Source organism: Acipenser ruthenus, chromosome 24 (genome assembly GCF_902713425.1).
Source record: "Acipenser ruthenus chromosome 24, fAciRut3.2 maternal haplotype, whole genome shotgun sequence".
Taxonomy (NCBI): Eukaryota; Metazoa; Chordata; class Actinopteri; order Acipenseriformes; family Acipenseridae; genus Acipenser; species Acipenser ruthenus.
The window spans coordinates 19,702,668-19,730,211 of NC_081212.1; the positions used below are offsets into that span (position 1 = coordinate 19,702,668).

The 27,544-nt window shown below is 35.8% G+C and overlaps 3 protein-coding genes across 6 annotated transcripts in view; 2 read left to right on the plus strand and 1 right to left on the minus strand.

Annotated features, from left to right (window-relative positions):
• LOC131700566 (calcium and integrin-binding family member 2-like) overlaps positions 1-13,875 on the minus strand; it is a 37,064-nt gene extending 23,189 nt beyond the window's left edge. The window contains exon 1 of one of the 2 annotated variants that reach the window (XM_058998598.1): positions 13,785-13,875. Coding sequence is in view for 1 of the 2 variants with exons in the window: in XM_058998597.1 (XP_058854580.1) it covers positions 9,399-9,449 (51 nt within the window). In the remaining variant the exon portion in view is untranslated. Of the gene's footprint in view, positions 1-9,398; positions 9,835-13,784 lie in introns of those variants that run through there. The other variant, XM_058998597.1, reaches the window with a different exon arrangement.
• LOC117429853 (leucine-rich repeat-containing protein 61) lies at positions 10,197-18,272 on the plus strand. 3 transcript variants are annotated; one of them, XM_034049736.3, is made up of 9 exons: positions 10,206-12,933; positions 14,258-14,356; positions 14,747-14,893; positions 15,075-15,135; positions 15,442-15,527; positions 15,867-15,932; positions 16,541-16,609; positions 17,126-17,248; positions 17,341-18,272. In XM_034049736.3, the coding sequence occupies exons 1-9, from the start codon at positions 12,816-12,818 to the stop codon at positions 17,445-17,447; spliced, it is 876 nt and encodes a 291-aa protein (XP_033905627.3). In that variant the 5' UTR covers positions 10,206-12,815; the 3' UTR covers positions 17,448-18,272. The 3 variants fall into 3 exon arrangements, with proteins under 3 accessions (XP_058854579.1, XP_033905627.3, XP_033905628.3); XM_034049737.3 differs by lacking the exon at positions 10,206-12,933 and adding an exon at positions 13,870-14,001; XM_058998596.1 differs by lacking the exon at positions 14,747-14,893 and having other exon boundaries at positions 10,197-12,933.
• Positions 18,273-19,740: 1,468 nt separating this feature from the next.
• On the plus strand, positions 19,741-25,870 carry LOC131696516 (isocitrate dehydrogenase [NAD] subunit alpha, mitochondrial). Its single transcript, XM_058998599.1, has 11 exons — positions 19,741-19,914; positions 21,702-21,764; positions 22,101-22,184; positions 22,607-22,721; positions 22,898-23,085; positions 23,442-23,575; positions 23,744-23,846; positions 24,377-24,441; positions 24,803-24,887; positions 25,210-25,362; positions 25,462-25,870. Exons 1-11 carry the CDS (start codon positions 19,888-19,890, stop codon positions 25,543-25,545), a joined length of 1,101 nt encoding a protein of 366 aa, XP_058854582.1. The 5' UTR covers positions 19,741-19,887; the 3' UTR covers positions 25,546-25,870.
• Positions 25,871-27,544: the final 1,674 nt, after the last annotated feature.

Sequence of the window (27,544 nt, forward strand, 5' to 3'; positions counted from 1 at the left end):
AAAATAGAGAACGTTTCATAGCAGTTCAATAAAGCACAAATTCAGGTGAACCGGAACATTTTCTATGGTAATAATAATAATACTAATACTACTACTACTACTACTACTAATAATAATAATAATAACAATAATAATAATAATAATAATAATGAAACACCATATCTTCAAAAGCCTTTTGTTAAATATAAATCAGTGGCTCATTCAGGAATTCCATTCCAGACCCTTGTTCCACCAGGTATTTCATTACAGGCCCAGGGTCCACTGAAACAGCTGAATACCAACAAACCTCTGGGCTGTTCAATTAAATGGCTTGGGACCTGGTTGGAACAAAGTGACTGGAGGAGCCACAAGTGGGCACCCTAGAAGAGACCCTATAAAACGTGCTTTATTAGAAATAGCTAAATGAAAGGAGACGGTACAGGTTATATCCATGGCACCAGGGAGGCGGCTGCATGTTCTATCTGCAGTTTACAGCCAGACATTAAACAAAGAAACATTTAACACTCAACGCATATATGCCAGGTATTGCCAGCCCCCCATTGCTTATTTCTGATAACCGTTTGCTTTTGAAATCAGCCTTCTTTTGGTTTGGAATTTCATACACCACTTGCATCATTGGGTCACTTCATACCTGAACACGATTTCAAATCACTTTCATGAGATTTTTTTTATAATATTTCACCATCTGGGGGCAAAGTCAGGGATGTGCAAAACCTGGGGTCTAAAAGCGAGCTGCCTGTGGCTCTCACAGATTGAGATTGGCAATTTAACAAGTGATTGGTGGCTGATCCGGTGTCCAGAGCTGTCATCGTGGATTTGTTATCTGAAGGGTAGCATGATGAATGGTGTGTGGTTTGATTGCAGGAGTCAGTCAGCCCAAAGTGTCACTCATCTAGGGCAGTAGGCACCTCACACCAAGAATTTCACTGAAAAAGCTTTGCCAGTCTAAACTTGGATTCCACACCTTGACAAACACCCTCCTCTCTCAGTCATTGACCTGACACTTGTGGAAATATAAATCAGATATACGTTAATATTAATGCGATTTAATTATTTTTTTTAAATGACTCTCACTATATAACCTTTCATCGCTGCTTGAAAAAACAGAACCCAGAACCACTCAATGATAGCAGACATCATAAAATAAATAGTCAGAGACACATAAAAAAATAAATTAATATGTCATTAACTCTTTGAATGGTGCTGTGACAGGGTGGACTAGTGGTGACGTCACGGCAGAAGCAGGCACGAAAATAAACTGACACCAATACTGCAGTTGCAACAAAAAGGACACGGCGGTGCCGTTTTATTTAAATAATACAACAATAAATAAAATATTCAAACACAAAACACTGTGCTCACAGAGCAAAATAAAAAGGCTTAACAGAAACAGATCACACACACAAAATAAATAAAACACAGGTCAGGCTGGGCAGATTGCCTTCACTGTTCCTATGTTAATTTTACACTTGTTTTCTCCGTCACTCCTCTCACTCTCTCTCCACTCCTAAAACACCCCACCCCCAGCTGGAGAGCTGCAGGCTTTTTATATTCAGGTGGCCATCTCCCGATTAGCAGATTAGCAACAAAATTAATCACTTAATTAATTTGGGAGATGGCCACCTTCTGCACGAGTTTTTTTCATTACTCCTGGCAGAGGACGAGCACCGATCTCGCCTCTGCCAGGACACGTTTTAAAAATAAACAAAACAATAACACGGTGGTACGCTGTCACAAATTACAATAAATAAATCATAATACAAAACAAATACAAAATATACTGCACAGGGGCGGAGGGGGAGACCCCGATCTAAAATAAAATAAAACAAAACAATGTACAGGTCACCTCGCCCTGTTACAGGTGCATATATATACAGGTAATAGAGCAAAATGATATATAGTGCAGTAACACATGTTGCTTAAAATTAAGAAAACAAGAAGACTATAATCCAAGAAGACATGACCGGGACTTGACCCCGAACTAGACCACAGCCAGAACAGTAAAGATATATTACAATTTGCAAGCAGATATTGCCACAGAAAACTGTTGTTAAATTAAAAAATAAAAAAAACAAACACCCAGACCATTCTCTCTAATTTGTTTCAGTGATTCGTATCTTGTTCCTCTCAACACCATTTTTGTCCTAAATAATTCTTGCATAAAAATGCTAAGGGAAATGACAATGGACTTTTTGAAAGCGTGCCATCTTCTCTCCCTTGCATGTGCTTCACATGAGATCTATTGCTTTCAACCCCTTTAATTTATAGGCAATACAAACTAATGAGATCTGGTGGACTGTTGCCTTAAATACAAGCGATTCCCAATTGTATAAATAACATGCTGATTTTCACAATCCAAGCAGCTAAAATGAGTAACACAAGCTCAAACCCCAATCGTTCTGTATTTACTTATCTTATTTACTTAGTGTTTGCTTGTAAACACAAATGTTAATTAAGACTTGGAAATTAATTTAACACATTAACCTGTATCGAGGGTCCTCGTTCAAAAAATTATTATGACAGTGCATACTGTACTGTGTTTGTGTCCTGAACAACTTACAGTATAACATCAAAGCTGCAGCCAAAATTTCTTGCACCATTAAAATGGGTACTAGCCTGCCTGCCTGCCTGCCAGCACGTTGCTGACTCAGGATCAAGCAGCAAGAACTGCTCATCCTGACTTTGCATCTTGAGCAGAAACTGGCACAGAAGTGGAAGCAGACAATGTGTAATATTGTACGTTTTACAATTCTGAGCAGTGTTGGCAGTCACAGAATTAGTTGGAGAGCAGCCAGATCCAGGTGGGAATGTGGTCAGGTTAAATTGGACAGTTGCTTTTCAATTGAACTTGGCCCCGTGTATATAAGGAGAGTAGAGAGGCTGAGGAGAGCTGCTTGTGTCCTTGATGGCTCTGAAACTAAGACCAGTTCTTGTTAAGGTCTGACACTTTTGTTTACTACTGTAAACATAAAAGAGGAGAAAAGTGCTGAAGCACATATTTAAATCTCCTGCAAGTTCCTTTCCTTGTCTGTTCTCATATGCTTGTCCTGTTTTCATTAAAATGTAACCAGTGTTCCACAATCATGTTAACTGCATTGCTCTTCAGTGTCTGTTTTCTATAGTGTTCCATTGTACTTATCAAAAACGTACCTTGTTGGCAGTCCATTTTGTTTACATTACCCTCTTAAAACATGCTTGCTGCTACTCCTGGTATTAGTGACAGGAAGAAGTTCTGAATGAAATGCTGAAGAATTGTTATAGCAGCAAAACAACTTTCCATAATAATATAACCTGTTTTTAAAACTTCTCAAAGAACTATGCTTGTATGGAAAATGTAATATTACAAGTATACATGTGATATTCCATATCCATAACCTCTGCTGTTTGTCAAGGGGTTGAAGTTTATTATTTTCCCTTCACAAATAGTCAAAATAACACATTATTATTATTATTATTATTATTATTATTATTATTATTATTATTATTATTATTATTATTATTTTCAAAGCGGTAAAGTGATGAGCCTTGTCCATGCCTTAGCCAGATCCTAAATATACTGCCCCAGCGAATCAAGCTTGATTATTTTTTTTCAGCAATAGGTTTGACAAAACATGTGTAGCCTTTAAAGCAACAGTACACTTAACCATTGACCCCAGTGTCTCCTATGCATAACTATTATAGTTCTGTTAAAGATGAAAAACATTATGAAATACTTCATAAAAAGGCATTCATCTTTAAAACTAGAACATTTACAACAAAAAAATTGCTGCTTTTGAGCAAGCTAATTCCAAGGATAATTACTTGAGTAAATTCTCAAAAAAACATACATTAAGACAATCAGCAGTAACTTTAAAGGCTTCAGTGAGATATTATCTAAGTTGTCTAAAGTTTCAAGGGAAGCTATCAAGCCTGCTTGGCATCAATTGTTAGGTTTCACTGAACCCCTCGATACCCTATGGTAGAAGATACTCCTTCTTTAGCCTATAGTATATGTTACACAGAACAAAAGGATGGCTTCCTGGAGATGGAGTGCTGTGATGTCATGAAGTCTGGAGCTACGCAATCTGAAACAGGAGCCTAATTACCCTGGCAGTAATGCATCAAGAGGGCAGAACACCAGAAAAAGAAAAGACTTGAAAAAGAAAAGACCGAAACACTTGTCATATAGGCCTAATAACTTTGAAAATGATTGGTACTGCTATTTCAATTATGAATACAGTGGGACTTCTGTTATCTGAATAATGGAGGTGTTTGTAAAAGTATCACTGTCAAACTGTGAATCGGCCATTCCCAACCTAGATCCTTCTGAAATGACCATACAAGCCCTGTATCGTACCTTTACAATGTAACCAAAGGACTACTGTACTACGTAGGTAGAGGGCTGGTTAGCATATTTTATAATAGGCTTGTGGGCGTTCCAAAGCGTATTTAGTTTTTATATGTTTCATATAGTGCAGTATCCACATAGACTTGTCGCATGAGAAATTGTAATGAACTTCTGTCAACATACACAGTACATGTTTTATTAAGGTCCAGGAAATAATAATAATAATAATAATAATAATAATAATAATAATAATAATAATAATAATAATAATAATAATAACATAAATTTAAAACAATATGTGAATATCCCATAACAATTACCTATTTCTTAATTTTAATTATTAAATGTTCGCCAAATGACGTGGCCAAAAAGTAGTAATTGTGTCTACTTTTATCTATCATAAAAATGTGATATGTGCTCATTAAAATACAAATTTGTTACAATTCTCCTGTAACTAGGAAATAAACTGGCCAGCACATTGTCCATCTGGGCCAACTGGACAAACCAACATCCTGAGCAATGACCTCTTCTTTGTATAAGATGTGTCACCTGTGGCGACCTGTTGTTATGAAATATTCAGGTGTTAATCAACTATTTAGCAGAAATGTATACTGTATCATTTCACCACGAATAAAAGAAATAATCTCCTTAGCAGGGTAATGTGCTTTGAGCATCCCTTTAATACAATTCTTAAACAGCTTCCAATAGAAGACTGGGAACCTATCTTGAGTCATGTGGTACATGCAGTTTGCCAAACACCTGCCAGACCACATATCCCAGTTTGGCTCAGGGCTGTGTGTTTGAAACTCACTGATCCAGAAAGGTGATATTCCTGTCAGAAACACAATCAAACTCTTTCCATTTCTTTCCAAAGCGTGAAGCTGTAATGAAACAGGATAATGAGCTGTGGTACAGGTGGCAACAGCTAATGCAGCTCCTGTAATAATTAGCATCATAAGACTGCCTGTACTTTACCATGATGCTAAGGGGCAAATGCTTACTCGAGTTTAGTTTTAATTTTCTTGGTGTTCTTGAAAGGTGAAAAATCCCTTCTAAGCAAGGTCTATTTTCCTATCTCTTGTTAGCAATAGGGATATTGTTATCATTGCAACTCTACTGGACCTTTGCAAAATGGTATACTGTATGTATAAGTGTCCTTACCATAGTTTACCACAGTGAAAGCACGGCAAACCATAGGTAAGCATTGTAAAGCCCAGAGGTAAAGCATATTAAAAGACATGGTAAACTATGGTAAATGCATAGTATAACTTGCAAAATCAATGTGCAAATTTGCTGTGGTAAACTTTTATAAGGGTAGTTTATAACTTTATAACTACTCTAAATACTGTATGACAGCTACAGTAATATTGTCATTGAAGAAACACTCAATCATTAAGTAAAACTTTAAATAAACCTCTTTATATGTCTTTGAATCCTTAGTGGTTTAACAACACTGTACTGTGGAATTATTTACATTAATAAAATACAAAGCTATTATGAACTGTTGCCAGGGGAAGCAATACATTATAAAAGCAAATTGAATTTGTATTAGACCATAACCTTACAAGGAAAAGCCAAGCCTGCCCATTCATCAGACTGCTGAGGAGAGACTCTGAATAAGAACTACAGCCTCTAATGCATCACAATCTTCTGTCTTACTGCAGCTTCCTTGAGCAAGCTAAGCAATGCTGCCCAGCTTTAAAACAAAGAGAAATCGATGCAATCACAATGCAACAGCAGTCAGGTGACTAATTAAAGTTCTGTACAAAGACAATACAACCGGTAAATAATATTTATTATCACAAAGAGATAAATAATTGCATCAGGTCAATCTCTTTATTTGTAGAAAAAAAAAATCACTAAACAAATTGTTTTCAGGTTGCAATATTATTTCTAGAATACATTGCTTGTTGCTATATTGAAGTAGCCTTGCCTTGAGTGAACAAACACCTAACCATGCAGATTTAGTGCTCCCCAGGGATGCAATAAACAGGTTTGCTATCTTGTCAGGATTTTTTTTGTTTTGAAACTCGTGTTTTAAGGATTTTTTATAACAATACACTACAATTATTAAACATCAGAGCTAAATGGAATTAGCTTTACGTTTACATTCATATATCTTCCTCAGGTAGTAACCGTCAATTGTGATAAATTGTGTGGTTTTCTGATGTGGACAGGCTGCTGGGGGATCATATGAGTCACACATACTGGTACATATATACATAAATCATCCACCAATCATTTTAATTCCTTCATTGTCTATTAACTATATGGATATAAGTGATTGATGATCCCATACACTGACATATTAATTAACTAAAGACAAATGTTTTAAGATATGATTCCATTTCCATAAGCATAACTAACTTAGCTGCTATTCTCCCATGACTAACATTACAATAATAACCACTGCTGAATATTTTCTATTCAGCCAAATGTAGCTGGCTAAAGTAGGTTTTGTACAGACGGTACACACTTAATAAATTCACATAACACATTATCCATCTGGAATGACAGAGTTTTTTTTCTGATGCAGAAAGCCAATCTTTCTGACGAGCTCTGGTGCCCAGTGCTGTCAGATCATTCATTTCTCAAGAGCCATCGATCTCAAGAATTGAATAATGTATGTTTCTATCTCAGTGTGGCGGTCCTTCTCTCTACACAGTGGAATCTCTACAGCATTAAGACAATGTCACACAAGCTATCTGTATTGATCCAAGCGGGCATGTTTATTCAAACAGATTACACTCATGACGCAAACATGACGGCTGTTTTTGAAATGATCCTTCCTGCTGGTACTGTAGTTAACTTGTTTAGCTGAATTGCACGTTCCCATTATTTTCCTGTCTGTCTACAACATTCTTCCATTGTTTATCTGCCTGTGCACTCAGCTTAATTAGAAAGACCTAATCTTTCAGTTTGTTTACTTCCTCAATGCAGATGCCTGCTCATTTACTGCACATTCCTCTAGTTTAGGTTTATAATGCAATTTATACATGTGCTCCAGCTTAAAAAGTGTTTGCCTTTTCTTCCCACATTCTCTAGGCTGATGAATTTTCTTTTATTTCTGCCATTGGCTCATTAGGGAACCTTTTCAGATATACAATAAAATGAATGTTGTATAGGCTGCTGTGTGATACATGCTGCTTAGGTAACCACAAGGTGAAGCTGAGTGCTTTCAGCCACCCCAGAAGTGTCAATATCCCATTATGACACACGCCCTGGAGAGATATATTGCGATTATACATTGGCCATAAGTTCATTTGAAATTAAAAACAACTAACATAAATAAGTTTAAAGAGGACCCTGGCTATGTCCTGAGATATCACCACAGCTATGACACCCCATTGCTCATCACATGAAATGCATAGGATTATGATTGCCATTGCATAAGTATATTTGAAAAATATATGGTGCTCTATACCTTTGACTATTAACTGTGATTTCACATCCTAACTGGAGAAACTGGTTTGGTGGTTCATATTTACTGGAATCTGCTTTATGTCTTAGTTATTATTAATAATGTTTATGGGGTTTACATCAGCTGCCTCTGCTGAAAATGTAATACATGCTTTGGGAAGCCTGCACAACTTCTCTGGCCAAAATGTCACAACAGCAGCCTCTGGTAAGCTTCCTTCATTGCCAAAATGTAAGCTCTGTAGTGAAATGCCTTTTAAAACCATCTAAATACAGGTTAATAACAACTACGGTCTTGACCGAGCCACGTGGTGGAGGCACAGGTTATTTGAAGTGCATTACTAATACCTGTAGTGTTCCAAGGGGAAGCGAAAGAAACTCTTATTTCTAAAGTGCCTGTCTTTTTGCTATTATGCGCGTTTCCAATTGCACTGCCTAAAGTAAGACGGTTTGCACAACGGAATATAAAGAAGTGTACTGCCAATATCTATGGAAAAATCTAGAGTTCCTGAAATGCCAAAAAAAAGAGAAAAAAATAGATTGCAAAGGTAATTTTCATCTGCCCGCCCGCAAGTTGGTAATTAGCTATTCTGCTGTGATCAATATCACAGTACCCTGGTTCTATCATTCTGTTCCGCATTATCCTAAAAGTACAGATTACCCTCGTGTACGGCTTCTCCAAGGTATGTTAATTTAGCAACACTCCAGTACCAATTAGTACGTTCAATTCAATAATCAAAACATTAAGCAGTCGATATACCAGGCAAGAAGACCTCTACACAACAAGAATACACAAATCAACTACCGACTGAATGAACTGTGAAGGAATTCTTTATCTCCCAAACCCTTACCCCTCCTACCACGTTTTATATTAATGTTGACTTCATCAACCCGCATTCAGTATTTGATACAGCCGCATTAAGATATACACGCGCTGTTTCAAAATGCCAGATTATGCTTTTTTGGAATTAAACTTTTGTGAATAATATTAATATACGTCAAGAATATGTTTGTAGTACATAACTGACAATGTGTTCTCTGTCATCTCCGTGCACCTATGTTGTGTATTGAAACTGAATCCAAAATAAAATAAATAATAATATTGTGCGCAATTTAAAGGTTGGGTATATCCAAACCATTTTACACCGGGTAGAAATCTCAATTTGCGCGCTGGGGCACAAGAATAATGTTGCAGAGACGAGGATCCACCCACATGCAAATATTTGGGGATCTTGCTATCCTTTACCTGGGTCTGCAAAGTGTATTGGGTTTGTTATTAATTAAATACCGGTACATGTACAATGTTAGTGTATACATAATTGTATGGTTAGCATCGTTAAATAACCTTAATAGTCTGATGTACTATATATATATATATATATATATATATATATATATATATATATATATATATATATATATATATATATATATATATATATATATATAAACATTATAATAAACATTATATATAAAATTCATAAAATGAAAACAACATACAGTATATTTGCAAGTTGAACTTTAAAAAAAAAACAAAAAACTTTTTTTTGGCACAAATCTGTTAAAATACCAGTTTAGGTTTTGGGTATTCCAAATATACATTAACGATAATAAAAAGAAAGACGAATTCAAACAATATAATTTGAACTCATACCTGGTAGGCATCTAGCTGTTCATCAGTAAATATCGTTTGTTTATTACCCATCTTAACCGAGTAATTTTCCTTTTATACCGATGCATCACATTGGAGGTTCCAGGCGTTCTTCGTGTTGTATGCATTTAGGGCATGTGTATTTGGCGTGGACGAGCAGGAGAAAATTACAACTCCGCATTGAATTTCACTACCTGCGGACTGAAACACACTGAAGCAGTTTGCGGGGTGTTTTAAGATGCCGAGCAAAAGAAAAATATGCTTTGCTTTAGAGCGCGAATGGCGAAATCAGAAGGTCGGGTCCAGCAGGCGAAACTGTTTCGATGTTAATCTTTTCTTTTTCCCAATATGTAAAACCAGCCATAAATAACAAGATCCTGAAGTTGTTGTGAGGAATGTTGGTTCAGCACCGACAGCTATCCACTGCTTCTCCACACGCATCCACTGGAGAACTGACACTAAATACAGCCAACAGACGGCCACTAGGCGGCGCCTAAGAAATACCTTATTTGGCACATAACTGAGTTGCTTCATAAAATACAGTGCAGTATTGGTATTGCCTGAGCTTAGTTGTGTATTAAAGTCTTTAATATAATAATGTGCTGATTTACATTGTGTATGAATGAAATATAAAAAACACTCTTTATAAAATAAAACTGGACACATTTCCAAACATACTAGTTTAAAATAAACTATTCGATGTTTTTTCTTCCTGCTTAAAATAGGAGTTCATTATAATGTAATTAAACGCTGCAAACATGCAGCAACATTATTTGTGTCTTTTTGCATAATATTTTATTGTAAGGTAACAGATTATTTATTTTAATGGCTTCATATTTAATTCAAAGATACTCGTAATTACTGAATCTAATGATTGCCTACAGTATTCTGCACATACTTCACCACCACAAACAAGTTTACATGTAGTTTAAAGCTTGGTTCAGCTTCTCAGTTATAATCTAAAATCGTATGTATGCCTGTGTGAATGTATCTGTTAACGACGCAGCTTGACACATACTCCCCCTGCTGTTAGAAGGAGCAGGTGGCTGGTTTGAGTCGAGCGTGAAATATGTACCTTACACAAGCTTGAAATATGGTTGACAAAGTCCAGCCCCTTTACAGACATTACAAAGCTGATTTTCCTTCTTTGGACAGCAATAAGAGTCAGGAAGGTGGAGGAATAAGTCAATGCCAAGTGCTTACAAAAATGCACAGTAGTATCCGCTGTAATCAGATATATGTTGTCAGACATTACAAAATATGTACTGTAAACAGAGTTTGTTTATTACTGATTATGAAACAGTCATACTTTAGGTGCGTGTCAGCCATATCATTCTATGTTTACAATAATTTTGTTAAGAGTGTTATAGTATGAAAAATACTGTAACATCGTATACCGCCAAAATAATGTTAGGGTCCCTAGGCTTCATTATAAATGTTTCTATACATTAGGACTGACAAGTTTGTTTATTGTTTGTTTTCCCCAAAGGTATTTAGATGTTGAGGCATATTGACCATGTAGTATTTATAAAGGAGTTTGTGGCTGTGTGTCTACAAAAGGCCACTAACCTAATGCAGAAATTAGGTTTATTTTGTAGAAGGGCAAAGAAGGGATTTAAAATTAATAGCTCAGTAAGAGGCATATCTCAATGTGCTATCTGGGAAATATATTGAATCGATTCATTTATGCAGATCCATTTATTAAACAGGTGACCTTCAGGGGTTTATACATTCTGTCTCCTGTTTTACTTACTGTTAGGTTGTCTGGGGGTTTGATAGAAAATGTCTCACTAAGATATGATTAAAGTTTTGTCCCACACAATCACTGGGGACAGATATCCAAGGGCTTTCTTGAGTGAGATACCATATCAGGCATAGTTATATCTGGCACTCAGCGGTAACAAAACCTATTCCAGGTTTACTAATGTTTTACTGATTTTGAAAATGAGATTTTTTTATCAGGCGGAATATCCACCTCTCTTTTCTATAATGTGGTGGTTCTGTGTATATCACCTCCCCTACTTAATCCTGTTTATTCTGCTACACAGAATCCTGATAGATTATCCTATATACATTCTACTGTAGCCACACTCACTTTAAAGGAGTGAAAATCAAGGCTTTAATATCCATTTTCTTAGCTTGTAATGTTGATTTTTCAAATGCATCCCTGCTAGTGATTGCAGGTTAACCAATGGGGTAAATTTGACCTACAGTACAGGAAGAGAATGGGTACCAGGAAGAAACGCAAGTCAAAGAAACAAAGAAGTTAGAGATCTTCAGCATAATGTTGCTACGAATGCAAGGAAGAAAGGCCATGGTATTTTAAGTCTTGGTTACACTAAACTCACACCCTAAGTGGATGCGATTTTGTAAGATGGCCCTACCCCTTGTGTGCATCACCAAATTACTTCATAAATCCACGTTACTATATGTCATACCTGGACAGCATTACTACCAAAGGCAAAGCTATGTTTTGAAGGTTCACAGATAAGTGTGGCTGCTTCTCAAGATTGCTTTCCATGGAGCAAAAACATTTGAGAAGTTTCTGGCAAATGAATGAAAATGAGAACATGACATCTGCCTCCTCTGTCTTCTGGGTGCAAGCGTTTTTGTTCAGCCATCTGATTTAATCATGACTCTTGTAACATTAGGTGCTGTAGTCCAACATTAGTGCTAATTGGGGTCTGTGAAACCGCAGGCATATCTTGTTTGGGAACGTTGAGGAGCGTACCACGGCTTTTTAAAAAAAAAACACATTATCCTAACAACTTTATTCATTTTACCTTCAACCAATCCCTACTGCCTGACGGCAATATCCCATACTTGATGGTTATTTTCGACTTGAAAGGAAACTTAAATCAACACAGCTGACGAACAGTAACACCAACAGCACAGGAACATATTTTCTCGTTTTCCATTACCATTTAATGATATACAAACAACATTCGAAATCTGACAAGTATTCAACACAGTCGAAAGAGGAGCTGTTGAATTTAAGTATACAGTAGCTAAATTACAGGAGTACCATTTCGACATTATGAAGCGGGACTAAATCTGTGAATTTAAAACTCCACCACAGACAAACGTGTTTTCATGTTATTCCTTCCAAGGCCAGTGTTGTGTATAAAGACATTCTGTTGTAAAAATATTTTTGCGACAGAGGTTTGCGTTACCCAACTACGTTCCCTTGGCAATGCCCTAGTAACCACTTAGAGAGTACACATAAAAAACATGTTAAAAATGGCTTCCGGGTGTCTTCTTACATAAATTATTAATAGGCTTTTCTAAAATATATTTTTTTATTTGTTAATGCTAACGCATATCACAGTGTCCGTTCTTTCTGGCGTCTGGCTCATTTGAACAGTTTGATATGAGTTGCTAAGGAGGTTTAAATAAACATATAAAATATAATCGCAACAGATGAGGTTTTCTCTGAATTTGGGAAATAAATTAAAATGCAGTAAAAAAAAAAAAATCAGACTTCTTATACAAAATATTGAATATTCAGCAATGGATTCGAAGAAAGCCCGAGGTCAAGGTAAGCCCATTTATTTATTTTTTTATTAATGTTTTTGAAGGATTGTTTTCATATTTCCCCAACACCATCGCCACGGTTTTAATTACATCAGAAAAAGAGAGAGGCATATTCCAGCGTGAAAGTCGAGATTTAGAAAAAACATATTTCCAAAATTGATTTCGATTCAGAATGACACATATATGTCAGAACATATATTTACAACATAACACAAATTAATAAGCACGTCATTTATCTATCTATCTATCTATCTATCTATCTATCTATAAGATGAAAGCAGTAGGTAGCTATACATGTTAAGACCTGGGTAGAATGTATGCTAAGTAATTTGTCATAATTAATAACATTTCATAATCCAGTTCTTACTATTTTACCCATAGTCATATAATAACAATGTCCACAAGTACTTTTAAGCTACAATATGTATCTGGTAATAGTAATTTCAAAGTGCCACTACGACCACACTAGCTCATGCACGTATTTTTACTATATAATCCAAAAAAGCATGCTTGTATCTAGAATATTATTTGCAAAAACATGTCTTCTATTACAGCTAGAATGTAATACCTAATGGAACAGAAATGCCCATTCATGTCACATTGAATATATACGGTGTACAGAAAGACAATCATGCCCTAAGCTACAACCCACACGTGTCTCACCTCACATATGCTTTTGTAAAATAACTACTACCGTGTAAATAGCGGGTCGGATCAACTGTACAAATATAGCTTATTTTCTCAGCTTGCCCTTTAAACATAAAATATATATGAATTAGAAAATAATTACACCAACGCGTGTCAGTACTGAATCTAAGAAAACATTAACGATTATTATTCTTTTACTGAACTTACCTTAAAATCTAAATTATACTAGTGCTGTCCTTTTTAACAGCCAAACTTCTCAAACCAAGTTGCATAGATATCTAGAATATGCAGCTTAGCTTTCAGACAGGGTGCCTTAACAACAGCCACTAATGATGACCTCACATTCTGCTGCAGCTGAAATCATTACATGTATCCAGACTAAGGTTGCTGTATCTGGGAGATGCTGCTTTTATGAACCTGTACCGTACGTCTTTTCCTTTTCACTTGTGCTTAACAAGAAATATATGCAGATGTTTTCTGTTCTTGCAATATGAAATAATATGATGCAGTTCCATCTGTCACTAAATAAAACTGCCATTGACTGTGTGAGTAACTGCAGCAATTATGAGTCATGACTGTATGTATGCCAAGTATGCTGCTTGATTAGACACATTAGAAGAGGCATTTTTGTTTATGTTTCTTTGTGACCTGATTTACTGTAACACATTTTTGTCTTTCAGAAACTGAAAATTATACAAAAATTACAAATGTGTTACTCAAGTCGAAAACTGGGGAATTTGACTTGGAATCAATTTTGTTCCTAAAGCTGAGAGGTCTTGGTAAGACAAATACAGGCAGTGATTGTTTCAAGTGCTTGAAATGTCTTGGTTAATTTGTTGTTACTTATTTAATAACAGGTAGCTGTCATCTTCCATGAGCGTCCACTGTCTTAAAGAAGTGCTTCCATGTTCTTACATTATTAGCACTAGCAGTATTATCGCTGGTTCTTTTGGTTGATTGTGTGTATTTTATATTTCTTTTGGACTTTACTGATATTTCAAAGTCATTGCCTTAGGTGACAATATTCTCAGCATATATTCTCATTCTCGCATATCATATGATGAGTAAAATTGTCTGTACCTCTTTAGTTGTTGCTTTGCTGTCATTAACTATCCAGATGCTTCATCTAATGACTGAAGAGTAATTAATGGATGTTGCTTTAAATATAGGCATCTATGATCTTGGGTGTATTGGAGACTGCATAAACCTGGAAAGATTGGACCTTTCAGGAAACAACATTACAAGCTTAGCACCTCTGGCTTCCCTAAGACTCCTTCAAGTGCTCAATGTTTCTGGAAACAGAATCACCAATTTAGGTAAAGGCAGGTGGTAATAAGATCTGTTACTGATTAACCAAATAATATTTTTTGGACACATTAAATCTACTACTAATTACCACCAATACAGATTTCATTCACGGCCCCCCTCAATGTACATTTTTTTCCTAATTTTATTGCGATTGTCATTAACATTAACATGCCATGTTCCTTTTTTCAGAGGCCATTAGCCACTGTCACCATCTGCAGAGCCTCAATGTGGCTGGCAACCTTATTAGCAGGTAACACTGCAGTTTAATTTCTGTGGTTTTCAGAAATAAGAACATATTCATAACGTAAAACACTCATTCATACATGTTTACATAAATCAAAAAGCGAAGGACAGAAAAGTTTCAAGTAGACAAACGTTTTAGCACTGATGAAGACAACAGCCAACGGAATACTAAGAGACACAGATTGGGTCTGATTTTAATGATCTAAACTGTGGAGGATCTTAATATCGCTGCCCTAAAATTAATAAACGTGAGGTTTTTAATTTGCTTTTATTATTATTATTATTATTATTATTATTATTATTATTATTTTAGTATTGAAAACCTACAGTGTCTTCTGGGTTTAAGAAAGCTGGAGAATATTAGACTCAAGGACTGTCTCTACAACTTCAGCAATCCAGGTATGTAGAATGAAGCTCTTGAAACATTATGGATGAACATAAAGTTCTAGTTTTTGTAAAATTAATGTAGATTTCAATTACATTAAAAAAATCTAATATTTTTAAGTGTGTCTTCAAAAATGTGGTAGATCAACATTTTAAGTGAAATAAGATTGGTTTATTGTGTCACTAGAACCTTATTTAAAAATGATTATTTGAAATATATATTTATTCAGTCAATCCCTGAATGTGCATCTCTTACAAGGGACCTACAGGTGTTGCATAAATGATCTTCAGTGAGAGCATTTAGACTTTTAGGAATCCTTTAAACACCAATATTTTATGAAATGTGTTTTTCAGTGTGCAAGAACGTATCCTGTAGAAACATAATACTAGAAATGTTTCCAAATATCAAGGTGGTGGATGGTAAGTTTTTTTATTATTATTTTTTTTAATGTAATTATAATTTAATTTGTAATATAAATTAAATGGATATTACTACAGTGCTTCCCTTTTATAACACTGTAGTCAGGAGCCATAGTTAAGAGACCATGCTGTTTGTGTTCCGCCTTATAACGAGAATACTGGTGTTGGTGTAGTGGCATTATGGGGCAAATGGGATCCATGGCCATACTGCCTTATAAAAGGGGAGCACTATATTATTATTATTATTATTATTATTATTATTATTATTCATTTAGTGACTGAACTTTGCCATTACAGTTCTTCTATCATTGATTAAATGATGATGAGGATGTGTGTGTGTGTGTGTTTTTAATAAGAATATGTTACAAGTCATCAGTACATGTAATATATTCTCTCTACATATCCCTTTGTATGACGTTTCTGATTGTGATAGGAGTTAAAGGTCCTTGCTTTGACTGGGTACAGTGCCTCAGCATGTTAAACTTCGTTTATTTGGGCACTTTCTTGCACTGATTGCCACATTAACCATGTCTTAGAAGGTAAATAATATTGCAGTGAGCCATGTAACAGCATAGTTCACATCTCAAACATGTTTTTGTTTTTCACAGGGGAAAGGGTGGCTGGCAGAGGCAGTGATTTATATCAGTTATACAGGGACATCGATGACTCACTGAAAGGTTTGAAATTGTTTATATAAAGTACAGTATGTTGTATTGATAACTTACGGTAGCTTGAGGTTACATGTAAAGATACAATGATTTGTGTATAGAATATGTGCTATTTAAGTGTTAGTCTGCATATCTTGAACTATTATCAAGTAAATTTGAAGATACTTACTGAATAAATGCATGGTATTCATCTTACAAAGTACATCCGGTTACATTGTTTTCACAGGATTTTGAAAACCAACAGCTGATTTTCTGGAAAAAGGGAGATTCAGAATACATTTGGTTGTAAACTTGTCAAGGATGCTCATATTGAACAGTTAATGCAAAAACACTTACTGGTGTCAACTGCAGTACCTCCCTGCATAGATCCAGGGAATTACACTTTTTACACATTACAAATCCAAAACACTGTTATACTCTGGATGTAAATTTGGATACATCGGTATTGTGCATATCTGAAATTAGACTTAAATATATGATAGGGAATACGAGTTTTGAGGATTTTACTGTTTGTGCTCTAAACAGGTCTTTATAAAAACAGCTCTGTGGCAGAGATACCAGACTGCAAGCCTTGGGTCGAAGAGGGTTATTGGGATCTGAAGCGTTCGAACAATGCAATCATTGACGAAGCCTACAAACAATTTAATGGTAAGGATTTTGCGCTTCTAAAAGTCCAATCTTTTCCTCTAATTTGGATATAACCTGTATAATACTTTGGCTGTTATTTTCTTTTTTAACAGATGTTCTGCACGAATGCAAACTGCTCAACAACAGGGCCTCCCATGTAATTACTCAAACAGAAAGAGCTTTGAGCAACAAGAACCCAACAAAGCACTATGTGCTGTAAAACATCTGTGTAACTACATTGTGGTACACAACCATTACTCCTCAAAATGCATGCTTTACCATCATATCATTATGTAGACCTTCCTTTTGATGGGCACACAGCCTCAGTGTCCATACTTGGATGCACACTTCTTGGCAAAGAGTAGTCTACATTGTTAAACTACAGATCTACACATGGCAATGAAATCCCAAGCAATTAAATACCTGGGACCATTTAATTATGTGACATTCAAACTGAAAACATAGCAAGGTATGCTTGGGTGTTTTTATGATTTAAAAGTTTAACATTATTTATCAGAATTTTTTTTGGTACATGCACATCTCTTCAAAGAAACGTACCTGCGCATTTTTACTATATTTTATGCTAAATAAAATGTTATTATTCCTACCATTGTATTGCATATTGTTACTGACAAGATACATATTTTATGGTCAACCAGGGCACTATGTTTAACACATGACTGAAAAGATTAACTATTAAAATAAAAATAAAGCTTTCTCGTATGCTGTTAGTTTAAACATAATTGTCTGCATTCATTTTATGGTTGAAATCAATCTGCTACTTGTGATGACTAATGATCTGAACATTTTAAAAGACACACCTGTCTACCTCATTAGTATGGTATGTGTCCATGTCAGATATAACGTTGCCAAGGACCCATCTCATTTATTAAGTAGTTTGGGGCATTTCTGTGCGGTGTTTCTAGTATTTCTAAATCATTAATGATTTTTCAATGTGGGCTTGATCTGTTCTGTAAAACAAAAGTTTATGTATGAAAAGTAATGAATACTGCATTAATAAATGGAACCGCATTTGAAACTGAAACTGGCAATTATGTTTTGGGTCATTTTGATTTAAAGAGATACTTTTATGTCATCTGTATTTCATTTCTTACCTGCTTAATATCCCATTGCATGAGTTCTGTATCATTACTGAAGCCTGCACACTGATGTGCTCCCCTCACCTCCACAATCAGCCTTGGTGAGATTTTTCAGAAGTAATATTTAAAGTAATCTTACTTAAAAGAAACACAGAACACAGATAAAAATATTAGGAAAGTGTATGTTATTAAGCATCACTTTAACCTACAGTAAACTTGCATGGCAGACATTTAAATTTACTGATTAAAAGCTGTTGTACTATATTCTTCAATTTCCTAGGGATCAACACATATTTTTTGACATTTATTATTATTCTTTATTATTAAGGGCGACTTACAATTGTTACAAAATATCACAGTACAAAGTATCACATTACAAAATATCACATTACAGATGACAGCGGTTGTAAAGTACAATAAAATCAGTAGCAAAAAGATCAAATTCAATAAGAGCAAAAAAACTGTATATATATATATATATATATATATATATATATATATCAGTGCGTTTGTATCACAATTGTTATTATTAATATAAGATATTTTAAGATAAAGTTTAAGCAGAAACTGTTTAGGTAATTATCTATGATTGTAGAGATTTCTCAGTAAATTAACTTCAGCTCTGCCTATGCTTTTTATCAATCAAAAAGTCTTACTCATGCATGATTTAAAATAATAATAATAATAATAATAATAATAATAATAATAATAATGTGATAGGATACTTATACAGTCTTAAAATATATTTAAAAGACGGCTGCCTGTAGTTTAACATCAGGGCTGAAGAAATAAATACTTTATTGATTTCATTGACTTACAGTTTTGAGAAAGTGAACTGTGTGGTTAAATGAAAAATGTTTTGTGCCGCTATTTTAATTTTGTGCTGCCAGTTTAAATAGTCGCATACTCGCCATAGTGGTCCACTATAGTAACATTACCTGTTCAATATCATTACTGTATAAGTACTGTACATATTTTCAAGTAATCTGGTAAACTGTTTGTCTTTCAAACTAATATTTGTGTGCTGTAGTTTGTTCCATGCATGACAACAGTCCCTATATGGTCGGGACATTCCCGATTTCCTAGCAAATGTACCGCGTTCCGATGCACAGAAGAAAGTCCCGTTATTTACTACATAGAAAAAAAATCACTTATTCTGCACAGTAGTTATTGAAAACCACACGCTGTGCTCTTCGTGCGGCTGACACATCTGCCCTGCCCCCGCCAGGAGACGAGAGTCCCGCTCAACAGTTTCCAAATTTTGGTAAGCATGTTGTTAAACTAGCTTATACTTCAGAAATATCACGCCCATAGCTATAGATCTATATCTCTATCTATATCTATGAACACGCCTTTCCTCATAAGCGCCAGTCCTCGTGATTTCGAGTCTCTTCAATCCCATAACTCCCCGCAGTCTTTGTATATCGCTAGTGGAACATCTAGTACTGTTCAATTGTATTCTATATCCTTTTGGAGGAGGTGCTTCTTTGGCAGAGTGACAGACAGGACGCAAGAAAGCATTGGAGATTGAGTAGAGGGGTTTTTACTACTAGAAAGAGAATGGCTGGAAACGCGTGGAGGTCAACGGTAAGAGACGTACACCACCATTATCGGCAGTACAGTAACCTTTACATCTTTTAAAGATGCTGTTTCTTAACATGTATCAGAAAGTCAAGGGATGCGTTCTGGTGGAGTGAGAAACCCCTGAGGCTGCAGAGGCCTTTGCGCGATGCCCTTGATCTGAATCAATCTTACGCAGATACGGTATATCAATACCGGTGGTGTTGCAGGTAGTCGTGCGGCCGGACCTATGCCAAGGGCAAGTCGTTTGTCCGTAATGGTTGCCATGTGTACCTCATCATGTCGCAATACTATATATATTGGACACAGATTGTGCCTGTGTTAGCATGTCTAGCAGCACCAGTGTTATAAAATTACTTATCGGAGTTTTCACTGACATTTTTGCAGATCCAAAACCTATTGGGGAAATATGGGTTATGGCTTGCTGGCAAGGAAAAACCGCAGCCCCAGGAAGTAAGAGGTTTACTAACTGTCAAACTGGTCATTTTAAGATTTGGAAAGATTCAGTACCGTATCCTTGTTTCATCAGGGTCACCAAAAATGTCAGGCACCAGTGTCAATTTAAGCTAGTATTGAACTTGTTTTGTGTGGATTACTGTCACGTTTCATAAATTGTGGTTGCTGTAAGGAATAGCTGTTTTTTTTTTTTATTCCAAGGTCACTTGTGTCCTTATTTTAAGAATTGTTGTATCTGCAAAGACACTTGCCTACTAACATTTTGAATGCGCGTTAGAAAAAACAAGGTTTAGCTTACCATGGTCATGGTAACATTATACAGTAGTTTACAAATTGACACGGAAGATAATAATATTAATAATTATGTCAATATGCTTCTTCAGAGCAAAAGCAAAGGAGAAGCTTTTTTGAAGGTTAAACACCTAGTATTAACAAAAAAGTTATCATTGAAAACCTATAGTACAGCCCTAGGTGCAAGCAGCACCTATGCCATAACTAATTGGCTACAGTGCATTTTGGTAGTAAACATAACAAACCCCATGTATTTTTTTAAATGGTTTTATCCAAGGGTAGTATACATTACACATGAATACCAGGTGAAAAAACAAGTAAAGGCACTGACTGAGAAAGGATACTGTTCTGAATTGCATTTATATATCTGTTTTTCATTGCCTCCCATATTGCTGGTTGTACCAAGGATTAATCAACTTTCTTTTGTAAGAAATAAGAAGTCCTATAGGTATATTGCTACATACATTATGTTAAGGCCATTTTAATAAACCACATGGCATTATATAGTGTATATTAAAAACGTGTAATTGTATTTATAAACCACAACACCCAGAAGCTGAGAGCTTGGAATACCAGCAATAAAAAACAATGACAACATAATCTTCAAACACCAGATTGACATTTTGTAATATGTTTGATATTAGTTTAATGTAAATGGTTCTAGATGGTTGGAATTACATTTGACTAGAAACACAACATTGAATATCAGAAATGTGAACTTGTTTTCATGTGGGTGGGTCAGCTGAAGACACTATGGCTGTGATGCATTGCCTGTACTTCATAAGAAAATGGTTTCATAGTTAAAAATGTAGATTAATCCATGGTTGCCTCTTATTGAAAGTAAATCTTTTGCACAGTTAATGCATAATATATTTTAAGCAAAATATATATTTTGTACATGCTGTTTGGGACCATCAAAAGCCTAGTTAAATAAATCTAAAGGAAGCTATTTGCTGCCAAACGGGACTTGCAGACTTCATTTTTTAGGCATGTATTAAAAAAACAATTGTATTAATGTGCCTGATAATTCTGTCCTTTTTATTTAGGTATCTCGTGTACTGGGAGCTGTGAAAAACCAGACGTCAGTCACAAGAGGATTTGCTGGTGGGGTAAGTCGCTTCTTTTCACTGTGTGTCTGTAGAACAACATTAGCTCTGTGACTTTCAGAAAGGTCATCTTTAAGAATGTCATGAGGAGGGCTCTAGAAGTAGGAAGAGAGTGCATTTTAGATTTCTCAATCTGCTAGTATTGTGTTGTAAAGGGTAAAGCTTCAATTCCTGTTACTGTATGTATGTGTAGATAGATAGATAGATAGATAGATATATAATTTTTTTTTAAATTATTATTTTAGCTGAATGCCCTTATTAAATGCCACGCAGGTTATCAGAGGGCCTTACCTAATAAGTCTGTTTCATTCTTGTTTTGTTTTGTTTTGTTTTCTGTAGATACAGACAGTTACCATTATCCCTGGAGATGGAATTGGACCAGAGATTTCTGATGCTGTTATAAAGATCTTTGATTCTGCTCAGGTAAGGAATAATTTCAAGACAGTAGTCAAGATAATGATTCAGCTGTACACACTTGTACATTAAAAAATGCACCGTGATTTTGAAGGGTTAAATTAAGGAACTCTTAAGGCAAGTCAGAATGTGTAATCATTACCCAATAGAGTCTGTGATTTGGTGACCCAGAAAGTTCTGTCATATTAGAAGTATATCTAATCCAAGGGTGAGGTGTATTCCATTTCACAGTTCTCTGAATGTACACAATAAATCCAGCTACTTACAATAAGAAAACCATTGCCAAATTCCCAAATTACTGTGGATTAGACAAATGTGTGGATATGACCTTTATTTATGACCTTTTAATATCTAAACATAAATTCTAGGTTTTGTATAAGCAATGGGGTCTTAAAGGTGGTGTATTTTTAATGGCTTTTTGTCGACTCAAGGTTCCAATTCATTGGGAGGAGCGGAATGTAACGGCTATTAAAGGACCAGGTGGAAAGTGGATGATTCCTCCAGAAGCTAAGGAATCTATGGATAAAAGCAAAATCGGATTGAAAGGTAGGGACATGGACTGAGCGACCGTAACGCTAATTACACACAAATATTAACTTTCAAGATTCAGACTTTGGCATTTCTTGCTCATCCTTGGGCACAACTGCATTTTGTATTGGAATATCATAAAGAAAAGTCTTCAAAATCACCCAGTAATGGATTGTATTTATTTATGCTTTAAGGACCTTTGAAGACGCCAATTGCTGCAGGCCACCCTTCAATGAATCTGTTGCTTCGTAAAACCTTTGACCTTTATGCAAACGTTCGTCCCTGTGTGTCGATCGAAGGCTACAAGACCCCCTACACTGATGTGGACCTTGTCACAATTCGAGAGAACACAGAGGGAGAGTACAGTGGGATTGAACATGTGGTATGCATCATACGATATAGCAAGTTTTAGAATAGTTTCCTGTACCATCGAATCATGAGTTGAATTGCTTTCCCTCTCCCATTCTCTGGTATTAAAATAATATTGAAGTAAAACAACATTTCTCAAAATGTCCTTGTCGTGCCTTGCTTGCTGTCGCTTAATTTCTGCAGTGAAAAGTTTGTGGTTGTTTATTTGCATCAGTCTTTGTATCCACCCAAAGTGCAAAATCAATTAGAAAAGCACTACTTTTTTATTTTTTATAGTAGAACTGACATTAAATGTTTTTATAACGGTGGCTATACAGTATACTCTCTAAGTTACTAACATGTGTTGTTTTATTTTTATTCCTGTTTCAGATTGTTGACGGAGTGGTTCAGAGTATAAAACTGATTACTGAAAATGCCAGCCAGCGTATAGCTCAGTTTGCATTTGAGTATGCCAGAAACAACCAAAGAAGCACAGTTACAGCTGTTCACAAGGCTAACATTATGTAAGCGTCATTTTGACATTTTTCTAACCATTACATATAGTATTTTACACAGTTCAGAAAATCAAGCAATTCAGCAGAAAAATTGTTAATGGTGTAAATCGTTTTTTGTGCCAGTAATGAGATGCTTATATATTTAATTTCAGCTTTAACTGTGCACTTTTTTTGCAGGCGCATGTCAGATGGTCTTTTTCTAAGAAAATGCCGGGACGTAGCTGAAAATTACAAAGATATTAAATTCACTGAAATGTACCTGGACACAGTATGTCTGAATGTGAGTATTATTAACTTTGTTATATTTCAATTTAGTGCATGGGAATTTAGCATTCATGAAAAGACAATGACATTACCTACAATCAGGCATGATTCTGACAGGTGTAACGGGCAGTGCTGTGTGATTCTGTCATGTCCCTTGTCAGTCAGGGGAGATGAGGTTAAACGCTTTAAAACCAGGGATGCATACAAGCCTGGCTCTTCTGCATTGTGGTTAAGACACTCATCTGCAGTGCGCAGGGTTGCCAGTTCGTGCCTAGCCTTCGCCTTGTTACACTGGCACAATGAAACCTTCTCTCGTTTTGGCCTTCAGTCTCCCAGGGGGAGGCTGCCACTTGTGCCAAATTGTTATTACTGTGTCACACTTGCATTATCCAGCATTCTTTACCACAAGTAATTGAGAGTAGTTTTCATGTCCATTTGGGGGATCTAGATAATGGTTAGTGATTTAATTTTTTTTTTTTGTTAAGTTTGTGTTTAAAACAAAGATGGGGATGTATGTTCCTAATATACTTTTTTTTTCTCTCTTAGATGGTGCAAGACCCAACTAGTTTTGATGTACTTGTAATGCCAAATTTGTATGGCGATATCCTTAGGTTAGTATAAAACACCTGCCATCACTAAGGGTTATTCCATTATCACTCTGTGGTACTAGAGGATCCTATGTAAGCATACTTTATGCACAGAAATTTTTAAACAGCAGTGAAAAGGTAAACTGAAGAGATTACTACTGCCAAATATATATTTTACATTACACATTTAAATGGAATGTTTAGAAACAGCAATACAATTGCATGCATTGTTATTTAATACAATAATTTTAATAAGGGAACTTCAAATGTTTTCAGGAAGACACTATGTTAGCACACTAAAAATGCTGCTGAGATTTAGACGGCCACATGAGTGAAAATCTAAATTAATTGGTCTTGGGTGTTAAAACGGCTTTTTTCATTGCAGTGATTTGTGTGCTGGCTTGATTGGAGGTCTTGGAGTGACACCCAGTGGTAACATTGGCGCCAACGGAGTTGCCATATTTGAATCGGTAAGTTGAAAGGCACGCTAAAAGGAATAGTGTATGTGAAATAGTATTTCACAGTAGGTGGAATTACGGTGGTCCTACAGGTCGTCAACTCAAAATTAGACCTTGCATGCTTGAATGCTGTAGAAAAAAAGGACTACGAGATGATATTGCACATCATACGGAGCCCAGGAGTGTCATATCTTGTATTTCTGATGCATATCATACTGTGTAGTTTAACTTTGCATTCAGATTACTGTGAAGCAGTTCTGTAAATGTCATTTTTGGTTTTGTTATGTGTAAAAGAAGTACCACAGTGATGTCTTGTACCTGCTGTTCTTTAAAGGTGCATGGAACAGCCCCGGACATCGCAGGGAAGGACCTTGCTAACCCCACTGCTCTCCTATTGAGTGCTGTTATGATGCTACGCCACATGGGACTCCACGACCATGCCAAGAAAATTGAGAAGGCCTGCTATGATACCATTGAGAGCGAAACAGTATGTCCTGGCTATTTTAGTTAGGTCGTGCTCTTCACTTTTCTGATTGGTTGAAATTTGTATTAACATTGACCTTTTTATTTATTTATTTTTTTCTAGGTGCGGACCAAAGATCTTGGAGGAAATGCAAAATGTTCAGAATTCACAAATGAAATCTGTCGCAGGGTACGGGATCAGGACTAAGATTCCTTGCTGCTTTATTAATAAAACCAGTTTGCTGGCTCACTTGCATCAATGCATGTCTATGGGTCTCATTTACAAATTCCACTATATATCTGTGAAATAAGCAACTCCTGTGTGGACCTTTTTGAATGTCTGTCATTTTGTTTTGAACAGCAAAACAATTCTTGTCCTCATGCCTTTAATGGACTGTGACTATCTGTCTTTTTTTTTATTATTGCCTACATGTTCCTTATTTATTGACAAAGTACATTCTATATGCAATTCTTTTTGTAAACCTGCAGCTATGGTTGGTTCTTATGTCCATTAAACAGTGTTTTGAAACAAGCATTTGTTGTTGTTTTTGTGCTTTTGACTCATACTTTTAATGTTTTTAACCCTTTTAGCCTTAAGAAACACTAACCTAGGACAAGTAATTAAAGTAGCAATTTTGGACTACCTTAGCCAAGTTAACATGGTCTGGAAGCTTTTAAGGGAACTATCTTAGGGATGGGGTTGGGTTATACTATGCATTTTCAGTAAATACAAACTTTGAAATTTAAATAACTGCTAAAGTAATCTGTCGCGTATCCGCCCGTCAAATGTCCACCCTAACTGTTTATCCGACATGATCAAGCTCTTCACCAATGTTAGTTTATTATTGAACAGAGAAGATTAGTTCAGAGATTGTAGATTCTACCAAAGTTTTCGTACACTGTGGTATATATTCTTTGCACTGCCAGTGCTGGTAATGTCGCGTGAGCTGTTCAGTGTGTTGATATGTAAATAAGTCCTGTTTGCCTGCGGGGTGTATCATCATCAATATCCGTCTCGATCTCCTGCCTGTCACTAAGCAGCGAATGCACGCACCCACACAGCAGATGGCTACCCTGTCACAAGCATTAATACCCTGTATTTTTCTAAACAAGGGATTTAGGGGAGCTCCCTAATAAAAGCTGAATCGCAAAATAATAATTGTGTGAATATTGTCATTGTTACAGCTGTGTATAATGGTATTCAAAACAGGATTAATTAGCCGACTTTTTACATATCTGCCCTTACTCGATGGATTACTGTACAGTGAAATAATTTTAAAAAGAGCACCAGTGGGGCTTAGGGAAGTGGTCTACATATTGAGGTGGTCAAATCTTTAGAAAGGTCTGTCTATAATCTGAAAGGGACTGACAGAGTGGTCTTTTTATACACATACTGTAGAGTTTGTCTGAAGGAGAGTTTCTTGTAACTGTTTTTAGGTTCTCAATACTCTCCTACCAGTAAGTGGCAACATGTAAGTGGTAGTCATTTCTTGTCTCGTTCCAGTATCAACCAAGTGGCAGCTAGTTCAATCTGCAGCCTGCAATCTGCAATCAGATATTACACGAGTCTAATTTCACCTGTTTGTATTACATCTTTTTTATAACTGCTGTTTCTAAGTGAATTTGCCAATCTCCAATATTTCACTGATATTCTAATACATTTTCTGACTTAATGTTCAACGTACGTTCTGAATACACCAGAAATCTTGCATTGGACGATCATCGGTAATCTCCACCGTGAGTCCCAGCTGAAGTCGATTTGATCTCGATCTGCTGCTTGTGGAAATGAACAAGTCTGATTTCAAACTGCTTTCAAGTCAATCCCAGTGGCAGGTAGAAGCTTATCCTAATGGTTTCAGGATCATTTACTCACAGCTTTCCACATGCATTACAATACTGTGTCAACTTATTACTGGCTTGTATAAAAAAAAATGTGTGTAATTTGAAATGAATTACAGTCGTAATGCATGTGACATCTTGACCATGTTGCTAAAAATATTTGTATAGAATGATATTTTAACCACAATATGGTCAGTAAAGCAATTGATCAGTTTTAATGACTTGATTGGTTTGCTAAATCTTTTATCTAGCAGTCTAACAAGTCAAATACAATGTTAGAAAGTGTTAGGAGTATATCTATCCACCAGGCATACTTTTATTGTGGATAGGAACCCAGGAAAATAATTGACGTCCCAGATATCAGAAGC